The 21154-nt window shown below is 53.6% G+C and overlaps 8 protein-coding genes across 8 annotated transcripts; 2 read left to right on the top strand and 6 right to left on the bottom strand.

Annotated features, from left to right (window-relative positions):
• Positions 1-7: 7 nt before the first annotated feature.
• Positions 8-1971, bottom strand: CAOG_04522 (hydroxysteroid dehydrogenase 7; the record flags this gene model as incomplete). Its single annotated transcript, XM_004347219.2, has 5 exons — positions 8-335; positions 469-667; positions 769-1086; positions 1443-1704; positions 1872-1971. 5 exons carry the CDS (start codon positions 1969-1971, stop codon positions 66-68), a joined length of 1149 nt encoding a protein of 382 aa, XP_004347269.1. The 3' UTR covers positions 8-65.
• A 432-nt stretch (positions 1972-2403) lies between these two features.
• Positions 2404-3681, bottom strand: CAOG_08790 (hypothetical protein; the record flags this gene model as incomplete). The annotated part of the gene is made up of 1 exon (XM_011272128.1): positions 2404-3681. One exon carries the CDS (start codon positions 3679-3681, stop codon positions 2404-2406), a length of 1278 nt encoding a protein of 425 aa, XP_011270430.1.
• Positions 3682-5712: 2031 nt separating this feature from the next.
• On the top strand, positions 5713-6138 carry CAOG_08789 (hypothetical protein; the record flags this gene model as incomplete). Its single annotated transcript, XM_011272127.1, has 1 exon — positions 5713-6138. A coding segment is annotated over one exon (426 nt), but the record flags the coding sequence as incomplete, so codon positions are not given.
• Positions 6139-6780: 642 nt separating this feature from the next.
• CAOG_04521 (hypothetical protein) lies at positions 6781-9849 on the bottom strand (the record flags this gene model as incomplete). Its single annotated transcript, XM_004347218.2, has 1 exon — positions 6781-9849. One exon carries the CDS (start codon positions 9847-9849, stop codon positions 6796-6798), a length of 3054 nt encoding a protein of 1017 aa, XP_004347268.1. The 3' UTR covers positions 6781-6795.
• Positions 9850-10364: 515 nt separating this feature from the next.
• On the bottom strand, positions 10365-14182 carry CAOG_04520 (hypothetical protein). Its single transcript, XM_004347217.2, has 6 exons — positions 13868-14182; positions 13217-13278; positions 12701-13123; positions 12279-12551; positions 11888-12092; positions 10365-11709 (listed from the first exon to the last, which is right to left on the bottom strand). The coding sequence occupies exons 1-6, from the start codon at positions 14064-14066 to the stop codon at positions 10430-10432; spliced, it is 2442 nt and encodes an 813-aa protein (XP_004347267.1). The 5' UTR covers positions 14067-14182; the 3' UTR covers positions 10365-10429.
• Positions 14183-14955: 773 nt separating this feature from the next.
• Positions 14956-16821, bottom strand: CAOG_04519 (homocitrate synthase). Its single transcript, XM_004347216.2, has one exon. It carries the CDS (start codon positions 16720-16722, stop codon positions 15058-15060), a length of 1665 nt encoding a protein of 554 aa, XP_004347266.2. The 5' UTR covers positions 16723-16821; the 3' UTR covers positions 14956-15057.
• A 529-nt stretch (positions 16822-17350) lies between these two features.
• CAOG_04518 (isopropylmalate dehydrogenase) lies at positions 17351-19247 on the top strand. The gene is made up of 7 exons (XM_004347215.2): positions 17351-17538; positions 17684-17841; positions 17926-17945; positions 18067-18493; positions 18584-18655; positions 18773-18855; positions 18957-19247. The coding sequence occupies exons 1-7, from the start codon at positions 17359-17361 to the stop codon at positions 19196-19198; spliced, it is 1182 nt and encodes a 393-aa protein (XP_004347265.1). The 5' UTR covers positions 17351-17358; the 3' UTR covers positions 19199-19247.
• Positions 19248-19427: 180 nt separating this feature from the next.
• Positions 19428-21153, bottom strand: CAOG_04517 (hypothetical protein). Its single transcript, XM_004347214.2, has one exon. It carries the CDS (start codon positions 21033-21035, stop codon positions 19488-19490), a length of 1548 nt encoding a protein of 515 aa, XP_004347264.2. The 5' UTR covers positions 21036-21153; the 3' UTR covers positions 19428-19487.
• Position 21154: the final 1 nt, after the last annotated feature.

Below are 21154 nucleotides of genomic sequence, written 5' to 3'. Positions count from 1 at the left end.
TCTGATTCTAGAAATGCAGCAACCTTTGTTTAATCATATGCACGCCAAAGCAACATCTCAAAATCTCAAGCCTTGTTCGCAGAGGCGGGGCGGCCTTGTTTGAAAGTTGTCGCCAAAGTCTGCAGCTGGTCAAACATTTGATCTGCCTGAGAACCATCCAGCTTTAGCTTTTCAAACTCGACATAGCGACGTCCTGTGATGGTGAAACGGCTCTTGAACTTGATGGGCTGCTCGGTCTGCGGGGGCAGCGACGCAGAGCTCTGGTGGGACAGCCACACCAGGGCCTCAGCTCCGTTGAATGGCACAGTTGTCAGGTTGTGCAGGATTGAGCGCAGCTGTCCATCAACGACAGCAGCAGCAACAACAACAACAACAACAGCACGGAGTGAGCCAGAAGGTTCAAAAGGGGGGGGGGCGAATGACTCTAATACAAGTGGGGGCGCCCAACAACGAAACGCCGTCCCGTACCAAAAACAAGATTGGGATGAGAAGGGTCCAGACGATCGGATGCAAGAAACTCTCAGTCATCTGGGTCGTAACCAGGCCGGGGCACGTCACAAAAGAAGTGACGCCAGCGTTGACGCCAGCGCTTTGACGAGCAAGCTTGCGATTGATGCCCAGACTGGCGAGATCGATTGCGGCTTTAGAAGCTCCATACGGGTCGACACTGCCATGAGATGCCAAACAAAAATAACAGCCAACAGAAATGAGAATCAGATTTGGAAACGAGGCAGCAACAACAACCAAACAAAAAACCTAGAAGTTTACCCCTTGCGATGCTGAATGTCGGAAAGCACGAGGGAGCGCGGGTTGGCAGCGTCGCTGGACGTCCATACAATCTTTGCGCTGGGTTGCTTGGACAGGACTGGCAGCAGCTCTTGCGCAAGCATAAAGTGGCCAAGGACGTTGGATGCAAACACACCCGCAAGACCATCCGCTGTGTCAAAGTTGCTCTGCTTCAAGAAGCCTTCGCCAGTGACGAATCGACGCGCCAGCACAGTTGGCGACGCGATAAAGTTGCCCCAATTGATGCCGTTCACGGGCATGACGCCAGCGTTCAGGTAGAGCAAGTCGAGGCGCTTGAATCTGCCTCCAACGAAAAGAAAGAGGGGACGAAATCGAGTGAGTGAGTTTCGAGTGCATGTTGTCCGGTGACTGTGAGCACGACGATCCAGGTGCGTTTTGTGTCCGATTTCGGTTGACCCGAAGAGCTCCACCAAACCGCACAACTGACGATGCAATCCCGCAACTCGATTCGCAGGTCGCCGGTTGTCGGTCGATCAGTTTGTCGGTCGGTCGGTCGGTCGGTCGGTCGGTCAGGTTGTCGATCGGTCGACCGGTAATTCAAGCAATTTTGTGGCGTGATGGCGGAACGCGTGAATCTCGCGTGTTGCTTCAGCCAAAAAAAAAAAAAAAAAAAAAACGAGCGGCTTGTCGCTCACCTTGCTTGGAACTCGCGGCTTGCTTGGAGAATAGACTGCGGGCTTGCGACGTCGATCTGGAGGAGCTCGACGACGGGGCGGCCGCGCAAAGACGACGAGGACGAGGACGAGGACGAGGATGGTGAAGCGGGAGTGGCGTCGCTGGCGAGCAGCACGGCATCCCTCGCTTGGGTCGCCCTGGCAGGGTTGCGGCAGCCCAGGACGAGCGTAATGTGGCCGTCAAAGTCAGCAACGAGACGCTTGGCGAGCGCGAGACCGACGCCTGTGCACAAACAAACAAGAGAAGCAAACGACCGAAATTCACACCCAAACAATCACATAACGTGTCAAGGAAGAATAGTTGAAAAATCCAATGCAAATCTCAGACAAGCTGAGAGAATCAAGCAAGTCACGCCAAGCCAAGTCAAGGCAAGCAGGCAATTGTTCAACAGCCAACAAGCGAGCACAACAAGACAAAGAGCAGCGTGTGAGCGCGATATGAATTGGCGCCAGTGATCAGAACAACGGGCGAGTCTGAGTTGTTGCTCATTGTTGTTGTTGAAAACAAAAAAAAGAGAGACTGAGTTTTGACAATAAATACCCAAAAAGAGGGGGGGGGGGAAAGAAAGACGAAGGTGCACACAGGATGATTGACAAACCAAATACCCCGAGAGGCGATCGGAGAGTTGACGAAGTTTGGACGAGTGAGAAGTTGTCCGGTGTGTTGTTGTCGGGTGGCCGTTTGGTATCAAAGCAAGAAGGTGACACAGGCTTCATGCACTCACACAACCATGCACAGCAAGTCGTCCGCTCAACGAGCATCGAGAATGCCGATAAACTTTACAATTGGCTTTTTATTCTCAGAGCGACGTCTTCAAGATGCAATACAGATGCTGAGAACGCATTGCAACACACGAAAGCGAGCGTTGGCAGAGGGTGAACGCTTGAAGATGGCTCAAGAAGCCAGAAACAAGGGACGGCCCTACGGTCTCGTGCAGTTCAACAGGGCAGCCACGGAGCGCTGAACGTGGCGCGAGTGAAGGGTGTAGGTGTCGTTGGGATGGTACGCGAGAATGTTGATGTGGGTGGCGAGGAGCTTTTTGGTGAGGTCTTTCCCCAGAGCGCGGTGCACGATGTCAATGTGCAGAGCGCCGTGAGTGAGATCGCAGAGTGACTTGTGAACGGCAGATGTTGCGTTGTACAGTGCCAAATCGTCAATCAGGCGCTGGAGGGAGTCTGCCGTATCCTCGCGAAACTCTTCAAAGATCTGATTCACTTGTTGTCCTCTGCCGAGCTGTTTCGTGAGCCGATTGAGCAGAACAAAACGCCCGCCGGCAATCTCAGCAACCGCGCGTTTTGCCGCATCCTCGTTGACGCCACGATGCAGCAGAAAATCGACAGCTTGTTCGTCGGTGATATCACTCACTTCGGCAATGCGAGCACGAGTCATTGCTGACGATGCCTTGAGCTCAGGCAGATTCGAACCATCGCAGGTGACGAGAACAACATTGAGCAGCTGCTCGTCAGCAGCCGCCTTGGCAAAATCTTGAATCGCATGCAACAGTGCTGGACCCTGCTGAGCGATCTCGTCCACGGCGTCGATGACGAGCGTGGCAGGGTGACCGTGCTTGGTCTTGAACTGTTGCGCAACGTCCCTCAGAATGAGACTGAGCAACACCCAGCTCTTGAAGGGTTCTGCTGCCGATGTTACTTCATCCAGTTCAACACCACGGTCTTTCAAATAGCCTTCTGTGAAGGTGAACTGGTTGGGCTCAAACGCGAGAGACCGTGCCAGTAGACCCGGCATCGAGACTAACACCTCGCTTTTGACGATGTGGTAGACAATACCAGTGCTGTTGGCTCGGATGGCGTCGTGGACGGCGGTGGTCTTGCCGCAGCCTACTTCGCCAATGACGACCGTGTAGTCCTTCAACAGCGAGGGGCGCAGCACCCCTTGAAGCATAGCAACAGCATCTGGACGACTGACGTGGTATTTCTCGAAACGTGGGATGACGGAGCCGGCCTCGAAGCGTGCGAGCATGCGAGCTAGCACGACTTCGGGCGAGTGGGTCTTGGCGTCCATAATTGTCTTCTTGGCGTCCAGCACGTGCTGAGCAACAAAAGCCGCCACAACCAAAACGATGAATGTGGTGGAGACCGCGTTGGCGACCGCGCCGCCGATGAAACCGAACACACCCCGAAAAGTTGGCTGCTGCTGATCCGGGGCCGCAGCTGGAGCCGCAGCTGGGGCCGCCGACATTGCGGGATAAAACCAGGGAAAAGAAAAAAAAAACTAAAAACTGCGCTGTCATCTTTCTCAGCTTTGACAATCCATTGTCAACCCATAATGAGTTGAATAAACCATCGTTCGATTTGTATCATTGTTCTTCCAAGACGTTCCTGATGATGCTGCATTGTGCCGCTCTTCAAAGCGGTCTGAGTGTTTCAACGAGACAGGTGGTTTTTCCAGAGCCCATTGGTGATTTGATGATGAGCAGTAGCGAAAATGGAGCATCGAGTCAGTCTTGGTTTGGTTTTTGTAAATGCTGACTTACCAGAGTATGTCTGAGAGCCAGCGCGAGCTGTATGACAAAGTCAAGAATGAGCAAAGGATCGAGTAAGAGAAGCCCAAGTTGATTGTAACACAATGCTGCCAGCGTGCGTGTGTGTGTGTGTGTATGTGTGTGTGTGTGTGTGTGTGTGTGTGTGTGTGTGTGTGTGTGTGTGTGTGTGTGTGTGTGTGTGTGTGTGTGTGTGTGTGTGTGTGTGTGTGTGTGTGTGTGTGTGTGTGTGTGTGTGTGTGTGTGTGTGTGTGTGTGTGTGTGTGTGTGTGTGTGTGTGTGTGTGTGTGTGTGTGTGTGTGTGTGTGTGTGTGTGTTTGTGTGTGTGTGTGTGTGTGTGTGTGTGTGTGCTGACGAAATGGAGGAAACAGTTTGGATCGGGATCAGATTGGCGATGTTGGAGCACAAGCGGTTGCTGAGGCACTCAAAGTGAGCAGGACGCTGGTGTCCATCGAGTAAGTCATCTCACGTTGCCTGATGTATGTGAGTGGGTGATCAAGTAGAGACAGCAAGAGCGGCTCATTGATGGAGGAGATGTGGACAGCATGCGTGCGAATCAGATTGGCGCCGTTGGAGCGCGCGCGATTGCCGAGACACTCAAAGTGAACAAGACGGTGGTCGAGGTTGCGTGAGTCTCGTTTGAACTGATGCATGTGAGTGGTGATTGCAGTAGATGACAGTGAGAGTGCTCACTGATGGAGAGGGGCGGGCAGTCTGAGCCAGAATCAGATTGGCGATGCTGGAGCGCGGTCGATTGCTGAGACACTCAAAGTGAACACGAACCTGAGGTGGCTCACGTAAGTCATCTCACTTTTGCCGATGTATATGAGTGGGTGATTTCAGCAGCGGAAATCCAAAGTTCTCACTGATGCAGGCGATGAACAGCTTGAGCTCGAATCAGGTTGGCGATGCTGGAGCGCGGGCGATTGCTGCGACACTCAAAGTGAACACGACGCTGAAATATCTCTAGTAAGGCATCTCACTTGTACTGATGAATGTGGGTGGGTGACTTTAGCAGAAGGTATTCAGCGTGCTCACTGATGGAGGGTGTGCGGACAGTCTGTACCACAATCAAATTGGCGATGCTGGAGCGCAGGCGATCGCTGAGGCTCTCAAAGTGAACACGAACCTGATTTGGCTCCAGTAAGTCATCTCACGTTTACTGATGCATGTGAGGGATTCATAAAAATTCCGAATGCTCACTGATGGAGGGGATGGGCAGTCTGAAACTGAATCGGATTGGCGATGCTGGAGCACAAGCGATTGCAGCAGCACTCAGAGTGAACAAGACGCTGACTGAACTGACGTAAGTGCTTGGGTGCCTTGCTCGTCTGGGACATTGAGCCAGCATCATTCAGACCTTGCTACGTTGTCAACCTGCTCACACTTTGAACGGCAGTCTAGGGAGAAATTGCATTGGCAAAGTTGGCATTCGAGCGCTTGAAAAGGCACGCAAAGTCAACGGCATTCTGACTGAGCTTGAGTAGGTTGCTTGTTCTTGCCAATGAGAACCATTGATGCTCCGTCCATGTTCCTTGAACCAATACTCAATGGAAACGGCTCTCCTGATGGTTCCTTTATCTTTTGCTTGTTCATTGCACAGCGTCGAGGAACAGATAAACCCGCTTGCATTTTCCTTCCTTCCACGATTGACAACCTCTGAAGACTGGCAGAGCGTGTTTCACCTGCTGACAGGCCGACACGAGCTGGAGAATCAGCCCGCACTTCTCCCTGCACTACCAGCCGAGATTGCCGAGCTCGTTATGGACGAAGCGGAGTACTTCCAAGGCGTGCAGCACATTCACCAAGCGTGGTCTAGGTACAATCGGCTCGAGTTTCTGAAACTTACAATGCCTCGAAGCAGCGATGGAAATTCAATCCGAGTGAAAGCGATTCAAGTCCTTCGTGAACGACAGTCCGAAGCCAAATCGGACCCTTTCGATCTGATTGTTCGAGACGAGCTAGGTGCTGTTCGATACAAATGGGCTGCAGAAGCGCCTGTCGTCGGTTCGAACATTCAGCTGGTGACAATTTCGCCAACAGACCATCCTGTCATCCGCCAACTGCGCGCGGGTTGGGAGGTTGAAGTTCAATTCGGTCAGTCTTCCTGTTTTGTGCGATTTGCGTCGCTTTCTGTCGGGTATATCGAACGACAATGTTAGGGATTTAGATCGGTGCGAATGCAATACGGCGATTTGTTTCCAAGACAATGAAAGGTCCTATGGCTATCAACGGATATCCCTTCTAAATAGCGCCAAGCGCGACCACAGTGTGTCCCCCTTCCCCTCGCTCGATGTTTTGTGTCTGCCATTGTCACGCATCCTCTTGCTCTACCATTGTTGTGCAGTTCACTCCAATACATGTAATGTGCTTGTTGTACTGTAATGCCCAATTCAATAATTCAACGAGTCTTCATTGCTGAGCAAAAAACAAAAAAACAAAAAGACCAAAAAACAAAACAACAAAACACCAAAGTAAGCAAAAACGGCAAGCGGGCAGCAGCTGATGGCCACTCAGGGACTGAGGGGTGCTTGACTCGGCAACCGCATCAGCGGGCTCATCAGCAGTCACGGCGATAACAAGAAGACGCCGAGGTGAAGCGCTACAGAATCATCTTGGTGTTTGGGTTGGCTTTTTGGGCATCCAAGGTGCATGAGAACAAGTGAAGATGACAGAACACAAAGAATACCAAAAATCGAAATAAAGACAGACAGCCACAGGGAGGGATAGCGACAAAGAGAACCGGAAGCGGGGAAACAAAACGCGCCAAAAACAAAAACCAATTGTTTTGACGAAATCCAGCCGCCACCTCTTCATGCGAAAAGCAACTCGGAAGGAAGATCACACATTCGACCAGAATCAAACACGGAGTGGCTTGCATCGGCTGATATGCCCAACGCGCCAGGGAAAATATCGCAGTCGGCTTGAGTGCTGTCCCAGAACGACGACGGGGCAGGGGCAGGGGTGCCAGCGCTGGGTGCGGAAACGCCGGTGGCGCCGCATGGAATCGAGTTGGACAGGTCGCCAATGTCGACGGCGGTGGTGCTGACGTCCAACGATGCAATAAAAGAATCGTTCAAATGCAAGTCGTCGCCCGTCGTCGTCAGGTCGGCCATATCGTTCGCAACACTCACAGAGACAATCGACGTGCTAATCTGGCCGTGAGGCGACACTATTTCGGTGGGGGAGCTTGTGGACGACTGCAACGACGATGCCAGCGAGCGAGGTGTTGCCAATGACACATTGTACGGCGCGACGTTGTTCCCGAACAAGTCGGACAAGTCGCCGTTCAGATCCCCAAACAAGCCTTCGGCCGAAAACGGTGGCAAGTCAGCGACAAATCGATCAAGATTCTCCATGCATGGCGCAACGCTCTGGCAACGCGTTCGCTTTGGTGGACGGAGCATCGGTCGTGCATCCGATTCAACCATCGAGGCTCTTCGCTTGCGTTGAATGCTGGCCGTCACGCGGGGAGGTAGGATGGCCGACGCTGCTGAGTTGGATGTGGTGGTGGATGGTGCTGGTCGATGGTGCTGTTGGCAGGCGGTGGTGCTGATGGCACTGATTGCACAGTAGCTCACCAGTGCGCGGTAGCCATCGGCCGGCTCTCCGTCGGCGGGGTTGGGGGGCGCGACGTCAAACATGTTTCCCATGGCTGGTTGCCCGACGGCACCGACGGCACGACGGCGGGTGGGTTGAGCAGTCTGCGGTGGCTGATGCTGCTGTGAGATTTGCGGCAGCTGCAAGGGAAATTGCGACCGGACCAGCGTGCTCGCCGAGGACGGCGGACGAACGGTCGCGCGCGAAGGGCTGGGTGATGCGGACGGTGGCATGGAGGTCGGGGTATCGGGATTGGCGTATGCCATGAATGGCATCCGTTGGTGCGGAGCAGCAGGCAGCCAAGGCGAAGCAGACGCGGACACTGAGTAAGATCGAGCCCGTTGGTGCTGCTTGTGGTGCTGCGTCGGCTGTAGTTGTTGTTGTTGCTGTTGTTGTAGCTGTTGTAGTTGAGCGTTGCCAGCAGGCTGAGTAGCAGCAAAGGAATTCCATAGCGTCTTGCCGTTTGCGAGATGGGGCATGCTGCAACAATCTTCGGCAACGTCTTCCATGATGGAATCGAGCGTGCACACGTCCTCGTCAACAACGGTAATGTCCTTGAGGATTTGATCGACGGAGCAAGTTGACGTGTTCAGATCGACGCCACTGCGATCGTCGTTGTTGTTGCTGTTCGCAAAGAGCAATTCTGCCTGCATGAATGGCAGATGATTGAGGTCTTGCGGTTGATTTGCTTCCTCGTCCGCTTCCTCTGCATCATGGTTGTCGTGGTCGTCGTCGTCGTCGTGGTCATCGTCGTCGTCAATGGCTTGGTCCTCGGTGGCATCGTCCTGGTCGTCCTCGCTGTCGGACTCGCTCTCAGTGTCCTCCTCGCTGGCCTCGTCGGTCGCTCCGTTCATCGTCATCATCGTCGGCATCGTCATCGGCATCGGCATCATCATGCCATTATTAGCACGGGTATTGGATGCTGTCGGGTCGTATTGGTGTTGGTAGTTGTGGTTGGTCACTGTGAATGCGCCAAATCCAAAACCAGTACCGCTGCTCGCGTTAGCAACCGTTGACTGGGGCTGCATCTGCTGTTGGTGGTGGTGGTGGTGGTGGGGGTTTGCCGTGCTGTTGTTGTTGATGCGTGCATTCCCATGCATGGCGGTCTTCTTGGGCTGCCTGGCGCTGCTCTGGGCGCTGTTGCCAGGAGGAGTGTGAGGAGGTCTGCGGCTCGCTGCGGCGCCCGTTGAGGTTGACAGCCGCAGAACGAGCGACGACGACCGCTGCTGCTGCTGCTGCTGATCCAGTCCGGCCACCACTGCGTGAGGAGGCTGCTGATGCTGCTGATGCTGCTTGGGTGGCGGCGCTTGTGGTGGCGGGTGCCGCGTTGGTTGGACTTGGAACGTTGGGGTTGCGGGATTGTCGCTCGAGACCATCTTGCGGAACTTTGGCAGCGCTGGCATTGGCACAAAAACAGGCTGGAGCGGCAGATGTTGCTGGTGGTGTGGTTGTTGTTGTTGATGATGTTGGTGTTGTTGGTGTTGGTCGTGTGAGTGATGCGTGGATGGAAGCAGACCGGGGAAGGACTCGCACCGCCGCCGTTGCGCCGTTGAAACCGAGCCCAGGAACGCATCGCTCGTCCCTGATGCTGATCCTGATGCTGATAGTGATGCTGATGCTGATGCTGCTGCTGCTGCGGCTGCTGCTGCGGCTGCGATGGCAGATGAGGATGGTCGGTTTGCGTTCGCGAGGTGATTGGAGGGGATGTACTCTAGAAACTCAATCACCGTCGGCCTGCGCTTCCTCTGCTGCTGCGGCCGCGTGCTTGTCGCAGTGGATGATGATGATGGTCGTTGGTGATGATGGTGATGTTGATGATGATGGTGCTGGGTGATGATGCGCGGGTTGGACGGTGGTTGCTGTTGGTGATCACGGCTGATCGCTGGTTGTTCGAGTTCCTTCCGTTGCGTGCTGCTCGTGCTACTGCTCTGCTGATGCTGATGCTGATGCTGGTGCTGACTCGGCGGCTGTAATGATGCTGTCGGACGCTCCTTCAATGGGTGGATGCGCGGTCGGCCCACTTTCCGCTTCACTGGAAGCAGCAATGGAGCAGGAGGAGGAGTTGAAATGGTAAAGTTGCTTGGCGCTGCTGCTGCTGCTTGTTGATCGCCGGCGCCCAGCAGCCCATCGGACGCTGCTCCCCACACCGGACCAACTGCGTGCGACATGGGATGGCTCACAGACACCACGGGCAGAGGCATGTGCGTCATGGAGGACCCCAACAGCGGCTGCTGCTCATGTTGAAGCGGCTGCCGTTGGTAAACCATGGTGAGCGAAAGAAAAAAAAAAAAAAAAAAAAAAAAAAAAAGAATGGTTGAAAAAAAAAAAAGGTGTTGTTCGATTCGATTCGCTTAGGATTCGAGATTTGACTTTCGCTCGTTCGCTCGCTTTCCGCGTTTCTGTCTGTGTCTTTGTGTCTTTGTCTCTCTCTCTCATGACCCACATCCAATGGGGACACATTCACAAAGCAACAGAAAACAGCCAATTTTGATGCTGAACAGCTGGAAAATGGAAAAAGCATACCAATCAAAACACTCAAAGTCAAAATGTCATGTGGGGGGAGAAATTTTTGGGTTTTGAATCTCAAACAGAACGACAAGAAATACAAGAACGTAGACACGAAACACTAGAAGAAGACAACAAAACCAGACAGACAGGAGGACGAAATGCGAGACGACAGGAAAGAAAGAAGAAAAAGAAAAAGAAGAAGAAAGAAGGACACGCTGCGGAATACCACAAAAAAACTGAAAAGAAAAAATCCAAAAAAAAAAAATGCAACAGAAAAAAAAAAAAAAATACCAATCAGCCATCATCGGGTCCCGAAAATGCTGAAATAAACTCTACCACTCAACTAGCGAGGTTGTCAATGGAGGCCGCACGACGACCGATAGGAGAGTCCGCGGCATCGTTGGACGTGGCGTGCTGGGCCAGACCGGTAACGCTTCGCGATGGTTTCATCGTGTGTGACACGGAATGTGACCCGGTCGAGCTCGAGGGCGAGGCTGGTTGATCCTGCAGCTCGGGCAGGGTGGACGCAGAGGTGGATGCGAGCGATTGGTTGAGAGACTCGCGGCTGGCGGACAGAGCGCGACTGGTGTCAAAGCCGGACTGGGGGCGGCGTTGCGAAAAAATGCTATTGAAGGCGACCTCAATGTGCTTAATCCAGTTGGTCTTGTCAAACTCGGACGCAGCCTCAAACTCGTGGATGGCGCAACCAACGTGAACCAACTGGAAGACACCGCGCGTTGTTGGGGCGGGCTTGTTGCTGGAAAGCAGCCGTTGGCGAAGGGTTGGCTTGGCGGTGAGCGACGAAACCTCGGACGTCCAGCGCTTGACCGCTCCCTTGCGCTTCTCGGGGAGCGACTCGGTTCGGAAGCGCGGTGGCGTGTCATCGCCTCCCTGGTCCTGGTTGGACATGGCCGTCACTTCGTCCGGAGTGTTGCCAGCAAGGCAGAGCACGGTTTGCTCGTTCAGCGACGGCAGCACCAACGCCTTGGCCGCGGTGGACAGAGGCACACAGGAACCTGTCGGGTCAGAGACAGACTGGCCCAAGAGCCCAGGCGATCGCTCATCACCCATGTTTTCCGTGGAGGTCGACGTCTCCTTGCTGTGCGACCCAGCGCCGCTGCTGTCGGTACTGTCGCTCCGTGTTTTGCGGTAGTCGCCATTCCCCACGCTGCTGGTCCGACTGACGGATTGTGGTGAGCCGGCATCGGCTGGCGCAATCGCCGCGTCAAAGTCAGCTTGTTCGGCAGCAGTGAGGGCGATCGGCGCGAGGTCGACAGGACTGCCCGCCGATCGCCGATGGATGGTCTTGAGCGTGCTCGATGTCGCCCCGGTAAAGATTGTCGCCAACTCACGATCCCTGGAAGGAGACTTGTGCATGGTCTGAGGGCCCACCGTGCCGCCACTGGCGCCTCCGCCCATCTTGACGAAATTTCGGAAGCTGTGTCTTCGGAAGGTCGCAGATATCTTGGCGGCCGCCGTCTTTGGTGAAGCAGGCGGGGTGCTGTTGGTGGACGACGAGGTTGGGCTACCGCTCGACGGTGTGGCAGAGGCGCTTAACGACGTGGAGGAAGATTGAGACACTAGACCGCCATTCGGAAGCAACTCGCTGGAAGTGCCGCCTGAAAATGGATTTGAAATGGAGGGGAAGATGGGAACGAAACGTGAACAGAGAGACAGAGAGAGAGAGAGAGAGAGGGGGGGGGGAAACAACAACAATGAGTTCATGCGACAGTCACCAAACTCTCAGCACTCGTCGTCGAGGAACACGACAAAAACAAAACTTTGTTGATTCCTTACCTTGCCGCGAACCGTCATGCACAAGAACATCCCGAAGCGATATTGGGGCAGCAACGAGCTCTAACTTGTCCTTCCGTGGCCGAGTGATGATTATCACGTCGTTAAACAAGAAAACGGTGACTTCTTGCGGTTTACGGCCTTCGCGACGACGCAACAACGGGCCTTCGAATAGCAATCGCCGACTTGCTGTGACTAATGTCCAGTCCTAGCGAAAAAAAAACACGAGCGAAAAGGAGGAGAAACAAGAGAAAACGAAAAAGAGAATGAGGCCAAACCAAAAAAAAAAAAAAAAAAAAAAAAAAAAAAAAAAAAAAAAAAAAAAAAAAAAAAAAAAAAAAAAAAAAACGAAAAGTTGACCCAATAACTCGGTGGTGCATCAGAACAGACATACCTTGGGAATGGGGACGGAATGCCAGTCAATCGCAGCATGCACCTCCATTAACCGCTGAATGCTCTCGGCCTTTTGGGTTTTGCTCTCGGTGGCAGAGACAATCTGGGAAAAGCTATCGATGGCGGCAAGGACATTGGGAAAGTCCGGGTGTCCAGCTTTGGTGGTATTGACCAACAATCGCAGCAGCAGCGGGTACCGGGTGATGCGCTGGAAGGGTGCTGCCAAAAACGACTGCAAGGCCAACTTGCGGCAACTGGCGTTCAATTGGCATTCCTGTCATTGGGGAAAGGTACGCGGGGACAAGGAAAAGAGAGAAAATGGTGATAAAAACAAAAGAAAAGGAGAATTGAGTGTGAGGCGCCAAAAACCGAACAGCCCAAATTTGAAAACCCCCGCCCCCACATGATCGTTGAAAAACAAACCTCCAAAAATGCGGCAAACTGCTTGTTGGATCGCTTGTGCGCAAGCAGAACGCGCTCGGCATTGTGGCGGTTGGAAATATAAGTTCCGTACTCCTTGGAGACGGCAGTTAGGTGGTCAAGAAAGATGCGACCAATCGCGCGGTCGGCAGGGTCGGCTTCGAGCGAGGACAGCAGCGCGTTGAGCAAATTCCAGTGCATGGGCAGCAGGTCTTGAATGTTGGCAAAGATGGAGCTGATCTCGTACTTGGAGAGGAGCTCTTTCGCACGAATGGGCTCGATAAACACGTCGTTGACGACTTCCAGGTCGCGAATGTACGAGCGCTCTGTCAGAATGATTTCGACCATGATTTCCTGCCGTTTGCGTTCGCTTGGCGGCAAGTACGTGAAGGACTCAAAGTCGATCGCCTTGGCCCAGAGTTGGTCCTAGCAGGTCCAAGCAAAAAAGAGGGGGTGAGCGAGAGAGAGAGAGAGAGAGAGAGATGAGAGTCAGAGTTGGACTCTGCGATTGAATTTTACCTCGAGTTCCTTGTCTGATAGATTGGCGTCATTGAGCGCTTCCTTGAGCTGTGCGGCGCGGTCTGTTATGAGCAATCAAATCATCAATGGTTGGAGATTGAGTGAGTGAGATGATGGAAGGGGGAAACTGCGACACCCTTCCAGCAGGTCTGCGCAAATGGAGGGGAAGAGGGGAGTTTGCTTAGGGGGGAGGTGGTGGTGGTGGTGGTGGCAGTGTGAAATGAAGAGTGCTGAATGACGAATGAATGAAAGCAATGAGGTAGCATGAAGGTGACGCGAGGGCTCGGAGAGAAGCAGCGGCAGGGAGCGAGGCCAATGGAGCGGCAATTCAAGATCAGCTCCATTGCTCCAGTGCTCCAGTGCTCCAGTTCCCCAGTTTCCCCAAGTGAGTGAGTGTGTGTGTGTGTGCCAACGAACTCAAACTTGGACACACTCAGACACGGAATGAGCAGAAAGCGAGAGACAAAGAAACAAAAGCAAGAAAAAAAAACCGAAAAATCAAAAAAGTCACTAAAATAAACGAAAGCAACTAGCAAAAATAAGAAACAAGCTTCAGAGAATAGTAGCAGAAATAAATATAAAAAAAACGAAAAAAAAAAAACGAGAAATTGAAAACAAAGGGAGCAAAAATACGATACGACAAAGACCGACCTTCGTCCTCTTGCTGCTGGAGCTCCTTGGTGCGCGCGTCGCCGTGCTGGGGCGCGAGATGGCCCGAGGACACGACGTGGTCGGCCGGCGAGAACTGGCGCTTCTGCAGCCGCCGCACTGAATGCTGCCGGGTCACCTTGCGGCCGAGCGCGTCGTCTGCAAACGGGTCAAACCCGAGCGCAACGTCGGGCTCCTGCATGGCTTGTTGTGTTTGGAGGAGACAAAAGGAAGCAAGGGGTGCAAGTGTGGTTGGTTGGGCGTTTTGGGGTTGCTTGGGTTGAGTGGCTGCTACTGCTTTGGGATTGAAAGTAAAAAAAATAAAAAATAAAATAAAAAAGACTGGAGAGAAAAACTCGTGAGCAAAAAACCGCAAAGAATGGTAGCCGAATCGATCGACAAACAGTGAGCAGAACAGTAACAGATCTCGAATAAAAGCCAAACAAAAACAAGAACAACGGCCAGCATGACAACAAGCCCGATGCGGGTTTTCCCCCCTCGCTGTTCAAATCGACAATGACAACGCCAGTGGCAGGTCGCTGTGCTCGAGCAACACATGTCTCGATCGAGTGCATGGACGAGATGGGAAGACGCGCAGAGAACAAGGGGAACGAAGCGATGATCTGCGCAAATCACGCGAGCAGAAAAGGTCTTACACCAAAGCAACTGTCAACGCAACAACGGAGCACCAAAAGGGCACAAGCCACATGGAGACACTGCAAGTAGGCTCGTGGAATGGCCACCGAGCGAGCAGGTGAGGGCAACGAGAACGGATTGAGTTTGAAAGTACAGCAAAGGATGACTCATCAAGAGTCAGGCTGTAATTGCCACCCCCTCTCCTCCTCGTCCTCCTGCTCCTCCTCCTGCTGGTGCCTGGCCACAAGTACACTACAGACTGTGCTTGAGCGAACCACAGAGTCAAAACAGTTGTTCATCTCTGCGCGTTTTGAGAAAACTGGATTTCAACAACAAAAAGTTACAAAATCAAACAAACAACACCCATTGCAAAACAAACATCGAGGCACATCCACAAACAAACACACGCACACGTATGGAAGCACACAAAAAGACCAAGGTGCTCCAACACTTTGGCTCGCATAAAAAAACCAGGAAGAAGCGGGAACGATGCATCAAACTTGCCGTCAACAGAAACCCGAGCAAAACCAGCCGTCTTCTCCTCAAAGCGCTTGGCTCTAATGAGTCGACATGGAAGCAGCGACTGTCGCTGAAACAGTAGCGTTGGCGACCGCGCTGCTGGCAGCACTCGTGTCCGAGTCCGCCGTTGTTGCTCGCGCTGCAGCAGCTTCTTCACCAGCGAAATTGAGCAAAATGTTGTCCAAGTCGGCGGTGGTCACGGACTTGGTGTCGGCAAGGTTTTTAATGTAGGTAGTGGCCTTCTTGACGCTGGCCTCGCTGACGCGGATGCCAAGCTGGTTGGCGCGCTGCTGCACGGCGTGCCAGCCTGTGAGACGATGGGCGATGGCGACGTGGCGCGAAACGCCAAAGTCGTCCGGATTGAGCACCTCGTACGCTTCCGGATTTTGCATGACGGCCTTGGAGTGGACGCCCGCCTTGTGTGTGAAGGCAGCGGCGCCCGTAATGTAGTTGTTGAACGGGATGTCAATGCCAACCTGGCCTGCCACGTACTGCTCTAGCGCCGGAATCAGACGCAGGTTGTACCGCGAGGTAATGTACTTTTTGTCGATTGTGTACAGCCGACCAAGGAAGCCGCCAAGAGGCGTAATGCCGTTTCGCTCGCCAATGCCCAGCACGCAAGTGTCAATGTGCGTGGCACCGCCTTGGACAGCGACGAACGCGTTGGCAATGCAGCAGCCCGTGTCGTCGTGCGTGTGAAACTCAATGTCGCAGTCAATCAGGCTGCGCACGTGTCGCACAAGCTGGTAGACCTCGAGGGGCGACGCTACACCCACAGTGTCAGCCAACCCAACGCGGTCGACGCCCATCTTGTTCATGGCCGTGTAAATGCTGATGAGATCGGTCGTGTCCGAGCGGAATGTGTCTTCGCAGCTGAAACGCACCTGCAAGCCGTGCTTCTGAGCGTAGGCAATCACGTCGCGCGCCGTCTCGATAATCTTGTCAATGCCCTTGCCGTGGGAGTACTGCCTGAGCATGGACGACGTGGCCATGTAAATGTTGACTCCATCGACGCCCGACTCGACAGCGGCGCGCACGTCGTCCATGTGACAGCGGGTGTGGGTGAGAATTTTCGCCTTCAGTCCGAGCTTGGCAATCTTGGTGCAATCCTCGGCGCTCTGCTTGCTCGCCATGGGCGTGGTGACTTCGATAAACTCGACGCCAATCGCATCCAGCGCCTGAGCAATGTAGAGCTTTTCTGCGGTGCCAAAGAACGCCGTTGAGAATTGCTCGCCCTCGCGCAGCGTCGAGTCGACCAGCCGCACGCGCGAGAGGTCTGCGCGCCGCGCGTCCGTCAACGCAGGCAAGGTTGTCGCGAGAGCGTTTGAGGTGGGTCCAGTTGCAGCCGTTGTGAATGCTCGCCGTGTTGTTGCTGTTGCTGTTGCTGTTGCACTTGTTGATGATGGTGATGATGGTCGAATCGGACTGAGGTTGCTGTTGACAGCAATTCGGCTGACGCTTCGTGATTGAGATTGCGCCGCTGTGCCCGCAGCGCTGAACGTGGTTGCGTTTCGCGTCATCATCATCATCATCGTCATCATCGTTGAAGTCGCAGTGGTCGCAGTGGTCGCGGTCGTCGTCGTGATGCTTGATGTGCAGTGTCTTGTTTGGAGGTGGAGTTGCGCCGCAGCCGCCGTCAACATTCGTCTCCCGCCACTGCCACTCATTCTGCTGCATGCATGGCGACTCGTATTACTCCACATGGTTTTTGGGTGATTTTGGAATTGTAGGGGGGGGGGTTCGTGTTGATCTGTGCAGAAGTTTGTTGAATGCTTCACCAGATCTGAGAGAGATGTTGTTGTTTGGAGGAAAAGAAGTGAGGCTGCTTCCTTGAATAGAAACCTAATAATAATAAGAAGAAGAAGAAGAGGAATATTAAAACAATTTTAACAATGAAAATGGTGATTTCGAGTGGGTAGGACAAATACTCCCCCGGGCCGTTTGGACATCACTGTGAGTCTGTGGGCGAAGCGAGTGTCCGACAAAATTTCACTGTGACACACCGATTCTCGCTCTCTCGCTCTCTCTCTCTCTCTCTCTCTGTGTGTGTGTGTGTCTGTGTGTGTGTGTTTGTTGCACTACTTGAATGTGAGCTTGAGAAATCGTCGCATTTCGGCAATTCAGCTCCAATGGTAATCACAGTTGAAAATTCACTCCTTTTGTTTTCCATTTTGTGAGGTTTTCTTGCTTGGTTGATTCCACGGACGTTCGAGTTGCAGTCTGACATCATCATCATCATCATCATCATCATCAAACACGAAAACGCCTTGTTAACGCTTTGAATGCTGGAATCGCGAGAGAACTCATTCTGCTCGTTGCTGTTGTAGAATTTGAACAGAATGATCCAAATTGCATCTCGCACGAGCACCAGCAACAACCTCGCCGTCATCACTGCGGTCGCCCGTCGCGCCATCGCCACCGCTGCTGCTGCTGGCCAGCAAGGCAAGAAGACCCGTCTGCAAGACACGCTCCGAATCGGATCCATCCCTGCCGATGGCATTGGCAAGGAAGTCGTCCCGGTAAAGCAAATCTCGCCAACCAGACAATGCAATTTCGCCACAGTTACCTCCCAACAACTGTGATTCTCCGTCCCGAAACGATGATTGCAATCCTGTCGTACTGGGTTACCATTCCTAACTACGTCGCTCTGCTTTCTGAATGCAGGCCGCACAACTTGTCGTGGAAGCCGTTGGCGTGCCGGTCAAGTGGATTTCGCTGGACGCTGGCTTTGAGTACTTTCAACGCCACGGTGTGGCGCTGCCGCAGTCCACGGTCGATACACTCATCAACTCGTGCGACGGTGCGCTGTTTGGCGCCGTGAGGTAACGGATTTTGTTTCAAATTGCTTCCAACCAGACAACCCGACGGTGAAGATGCTCAATTTGTCTAATCATTTGGTGATCTAGCTCTCCGTCCCACCGCGTCGGTAAGTACTGGCAATGAGCAAACATGCTACAAAGTGCTGCAAGTCAATCACCATACTTTTCCAGTTTTTGTCTCACTTGTTCTGTTTGTTTGCTCTTGATTGTGGTTTTTGGTTTCTGTAGAGGGATACAGCTCGCCGATCGTCGCGCTGCGCAAAAAGCTGGACTTGTTTGCAAACATCCGACCAGTGATTAGCAGCCCGCATGTGCCGCGATCGCTGCCTGGAATCAATTGCGTGATTGTTCGAGAAAACACCGAATGCCTCTACGTCAAGGAGGAGCAGCTGACGACCACGGCCAGCGGACACAAGGTGGCCACGGCAACGCGTCGCATCTCCCAGGAAGCATCTGCACGCATCGCCAAGGTCGCGTTTGACATTGCAGTGCAACGAGCTCGCGAATTCAAGCGGCCCGGCAAGGTGACGATCGTGCACAAGGCCAACGTCCTGCCCATCACGGATGGCCTGTTCCGCGAGACCGTGCTGGCCGTATCCAAGGAAAGCGCATACAAGGACATTATCGTTGAAGAGCAGTTGGTCGATTCCTGCGTGTAGGTGGAGCGTTGGGGTTTTGCTTTGGTGAGCTGTTTTGAGCATTTTTGGGCATTTACTAATCGGCCGAAGGAAAAACTGTCCGACAGGTATCGCACCTTCATTGATCCGCAGAGCTTTGATGTGCTTGTAGCGCCAAACATGTATGGCGACATTATCAGGTAAAGTCGCCGTCCTTTTTTGACCTTGTGCCAAAGCTTGCGTGAGCAAACTCGGTTTTTTTTTTTTTTTTTGTTTTTTTTTTTTTTTTTGTTTCTTGTCGGTTGGTGGAATCGCAGCGATGGTGCCGCTGCCGTCGTTGGCGGACTCGGCCTTGTTCCCAGCGCAAACTCGGGCAACAATTTCGTAGTAGCTGAGCCCGGTATGTTGGTGTGTCGGATGAAGGCTGAGATTCCAAACATGGCTTTTTAAACTCAGTATTTTCCAACCTTTTGGTCTGGCGTGTCACTCTTTGCTTGCTAGTGCATGGAAGCGCACCTGATATCGCCGGGCTGAACATTGCCAACCCGATTGCCACAATCCGCGCGGCAGGGCTCATGCTGCAGCAACTTGGACACGACAAAGCGGCTCGTGCCATCGAGGCCGGCATCCAAGAGTCGCTTCGTCGCGGACAAACGACCAAGGACCTTGGTGGCAGTGAATCGACACACTCTGCAGCTGAGAAGATTGCCTCTCATGCGGTTGCAGCGCTTGCGCGAGGATAGCGAAAGAGCATGAATCTGCAGATTAAAAAAAAAAAAAAAACGACAGTACGATATTTTTACAATAAACGATGGTTCAAACCCAAGACGAGTGTAACTTGGGGGTACAAAGATGCGTGCGGTTGGTTGTGGGGGGGGGGGTGGCGGAGCCAATAAGCGAGCAACAACAAAATTCAAAAAAAAAAATCGAACTAACCAAAATTCAAAAAGATAACAAGACAAAAAAAAAAATGAAATCAAGGGAGATGAACAAACGAAAAGAAAAAACACAGCGGATGGAGGATGGATAAGACTAGACACTGGTGGTGATCAAGTCTTGGTTGCATTGAAGCATGGGAAGGTGTGCCACAACTTCCTCTGCGATAATCTCCTGGAATGCTTCGAGCGCAGCCTGTGAGAGGGCCATGTCGCTGGCATCGGCTGCACTTGGTACATTGAGGTATGGCGCGGTGGTGGTTGTGGAAGCCGAGGAGCTCAGGGACAACGAGGTCGATGCTGTGCTGTCAGCCGGGACAACGAGGAGGTCGTGGGGGGAGGTTGGCACCGCCGCCGAAGTAGCAGCAGCAGCAGCAGCCGAAGCGCTGGATGATGGTGCACCTGCGAGCGCGCTGAGATCGGCCGCCGAACTGGCGAGCTGCTGCTCGGAGGGGAGCTGAAGCGGACTGATCGCGGGCCTTGCGGCTCTGCTCGCTGACCCCGGCTCGGTGGCGGTGGGGTGCTGAAACGAGCTGAGAAATGCCCGCACTTGCTCGAACGCTGGCGCTGCAAAGCCAGGCAGCACTTGTGGAAACGACGCGGGCATCTCACCCACGGAAGCGGCGACGACCGAGCTCACGGGAAGTTGGCTGGCGAGTATTGTGGCCGACTCGAGGGCGTGCGTGAGGCCGCCAATAAACGCAAAGTAACATATTTCAGAGTTTGGAAACGGGTGGTCGATAAAGATCAGCTTGGCCTCGTGGAAGAGATTGGCAAATTCCCGGAGAAGCCATCCGATGTACTGGACGTGGCAGTTGTGGAGTCGGATTGCGCGAAGCCGGAACAGGAGCATCAGCGAGTCTGACTGGATGAGCTTTGGCAAGTCCTGGCGCGCTCCGAGCAGCGCGTCCAGCTGGGCACGGTAATGCTCGACGAGCTGGAGCAATCTGGCCAGCGCCAAGCAAATTTCCGGCGGGTAGAGCCTGAGAACGCGCTGGTTGATTACGACAACTTGCTTTGCGACTCGCATCGAGTCTGCAGCGAGATGGAGGTCGGGTGCTTCTCGTGTGTGTGCTGCTGCTGCTGCTGCTGCTGCGGGGATGGATGCGGCCGAGGACGCCTCTGAGGTCGGGGTGAGCGCACATGACGGCGGTCCGGATGCCGGTCGCTCTGCATCCGCATCAGCATCAGCATCAGCGCCGTCTTCGTGTTGCTCGCGGTGGCTGTGGTCGGGGCTTGATGCTGCTGAATGGTGTGATGATGATGATGCCGACGAGAAGGAGGAGGAGGGCGAGTCATGACCATGATGATGGTGATGATGGTGATCAGCAGGCGCCATTAGCACGGACGCGGGGGTTGTTGCTGACGATGCCGTAATGGTCGAGGCTGGGTTTGTGCCGGACGCAGACTGCAGAATGGCCGTCGACGCCGGTGAGAGGATTGGGTTTGGTCGTGCATGCGCAGCTGGAAGTGTGGGCACCGACGACGACGACGACGGCGGCGCTGGGTGAGCGGCGGGCGGCTGGTTGGGGTTGGCGTCGGGTGAAGGAGTGCAAGGCATGGCGGCAATTGCACTTGCACTTGCACTTCCAACGCCGGCAGGGGCTGCTGCGTTGCTCATGGACGGAAAAGCGGCCTCTTCCATAAGCACAATGGCAGCGAATGAGACGAAGGGGCGACCGAAACAGTGGGGAGCGAAAATGTCGCAGCAAAAGCAAAAACAGCGAAAATCAAAAAAAAAAAAAAATTAAAATTACAAAAATA

The sequence above is a fragment of the Capsaspora owczarzaki genome (genome assembly GCF_000151315.2).
Source record: "Capsaspora owczarzaki ATCC 30864 unplaced genomic scaffold supercont2.7, whole genome shotgun sequence".
NCBI classification, from domain to species: Eukaryota; class Filasterea; order Ministeriida; family Capsasporidae; genus Capsaspora; species Capsaspora owczarzaki.
Note: the sequence above shows the minus strand (reverse complement) of the source record. Positions and strands in the feature narration are given on the sequence as shown.

Coding starts and splice junctions, on each gene's coding strand:
- CAOG_04519 (XM_004347216.2), bottom strand. CDS start 16,722: ATGTGGAGTAATACGAGTCGCCATGCATGCAGCAGAATGAGTGGCAGT.
- CAOG_04518 (XM_004347215.2), top strand. CDS start 17,359: ATGATCCAAATTGCATCTCGCACGAGCACCAGCAACAACCTCGCCGTC. Junction 17,539..17,683: donor TTGGCAAGGAAGTCGTCCCG/GTAAAGCAAATC, acceptor TTCTGAATGCAG/GCCGCACAACTTGTCGTGGA. Junction 18,656..18,772: donor ATGTATGGCGACATTATCAG/GTAAAGTCGCCG, acceptor GTGGAATCGCAG/CGATGGTGCCGCTGCCGTCG.
- CAOG_04517 (XM_004347214.2), bottom strand. CDS start 21,035: ATGGAAGAGGCCGCTTTTCCGTCCATGAGCAACGCAGCAGCCCCTGCC.
- CAOG_04520 (XM_004347217.2), bottom strand. CDS start 14,066: ATGCAGGAGCCCGACGTTGCGCTCGGGTTTGACCCGTTTGCAGACGAC. Junction 13,124..13,216: donor TATCAGACAAGGAACTCGAG/GTAAAATTCAAT, acceptor TGGACCTGCTAG/GACCAACTCTGGGCCAAGGC. Junction 12,093..12,278: donor ATTCCGTCCCCATTCCCAAG/GTATGTCTGTTC, acceptor TTTTTTCGCTAG/GACTGGACATTAGTCACAGC.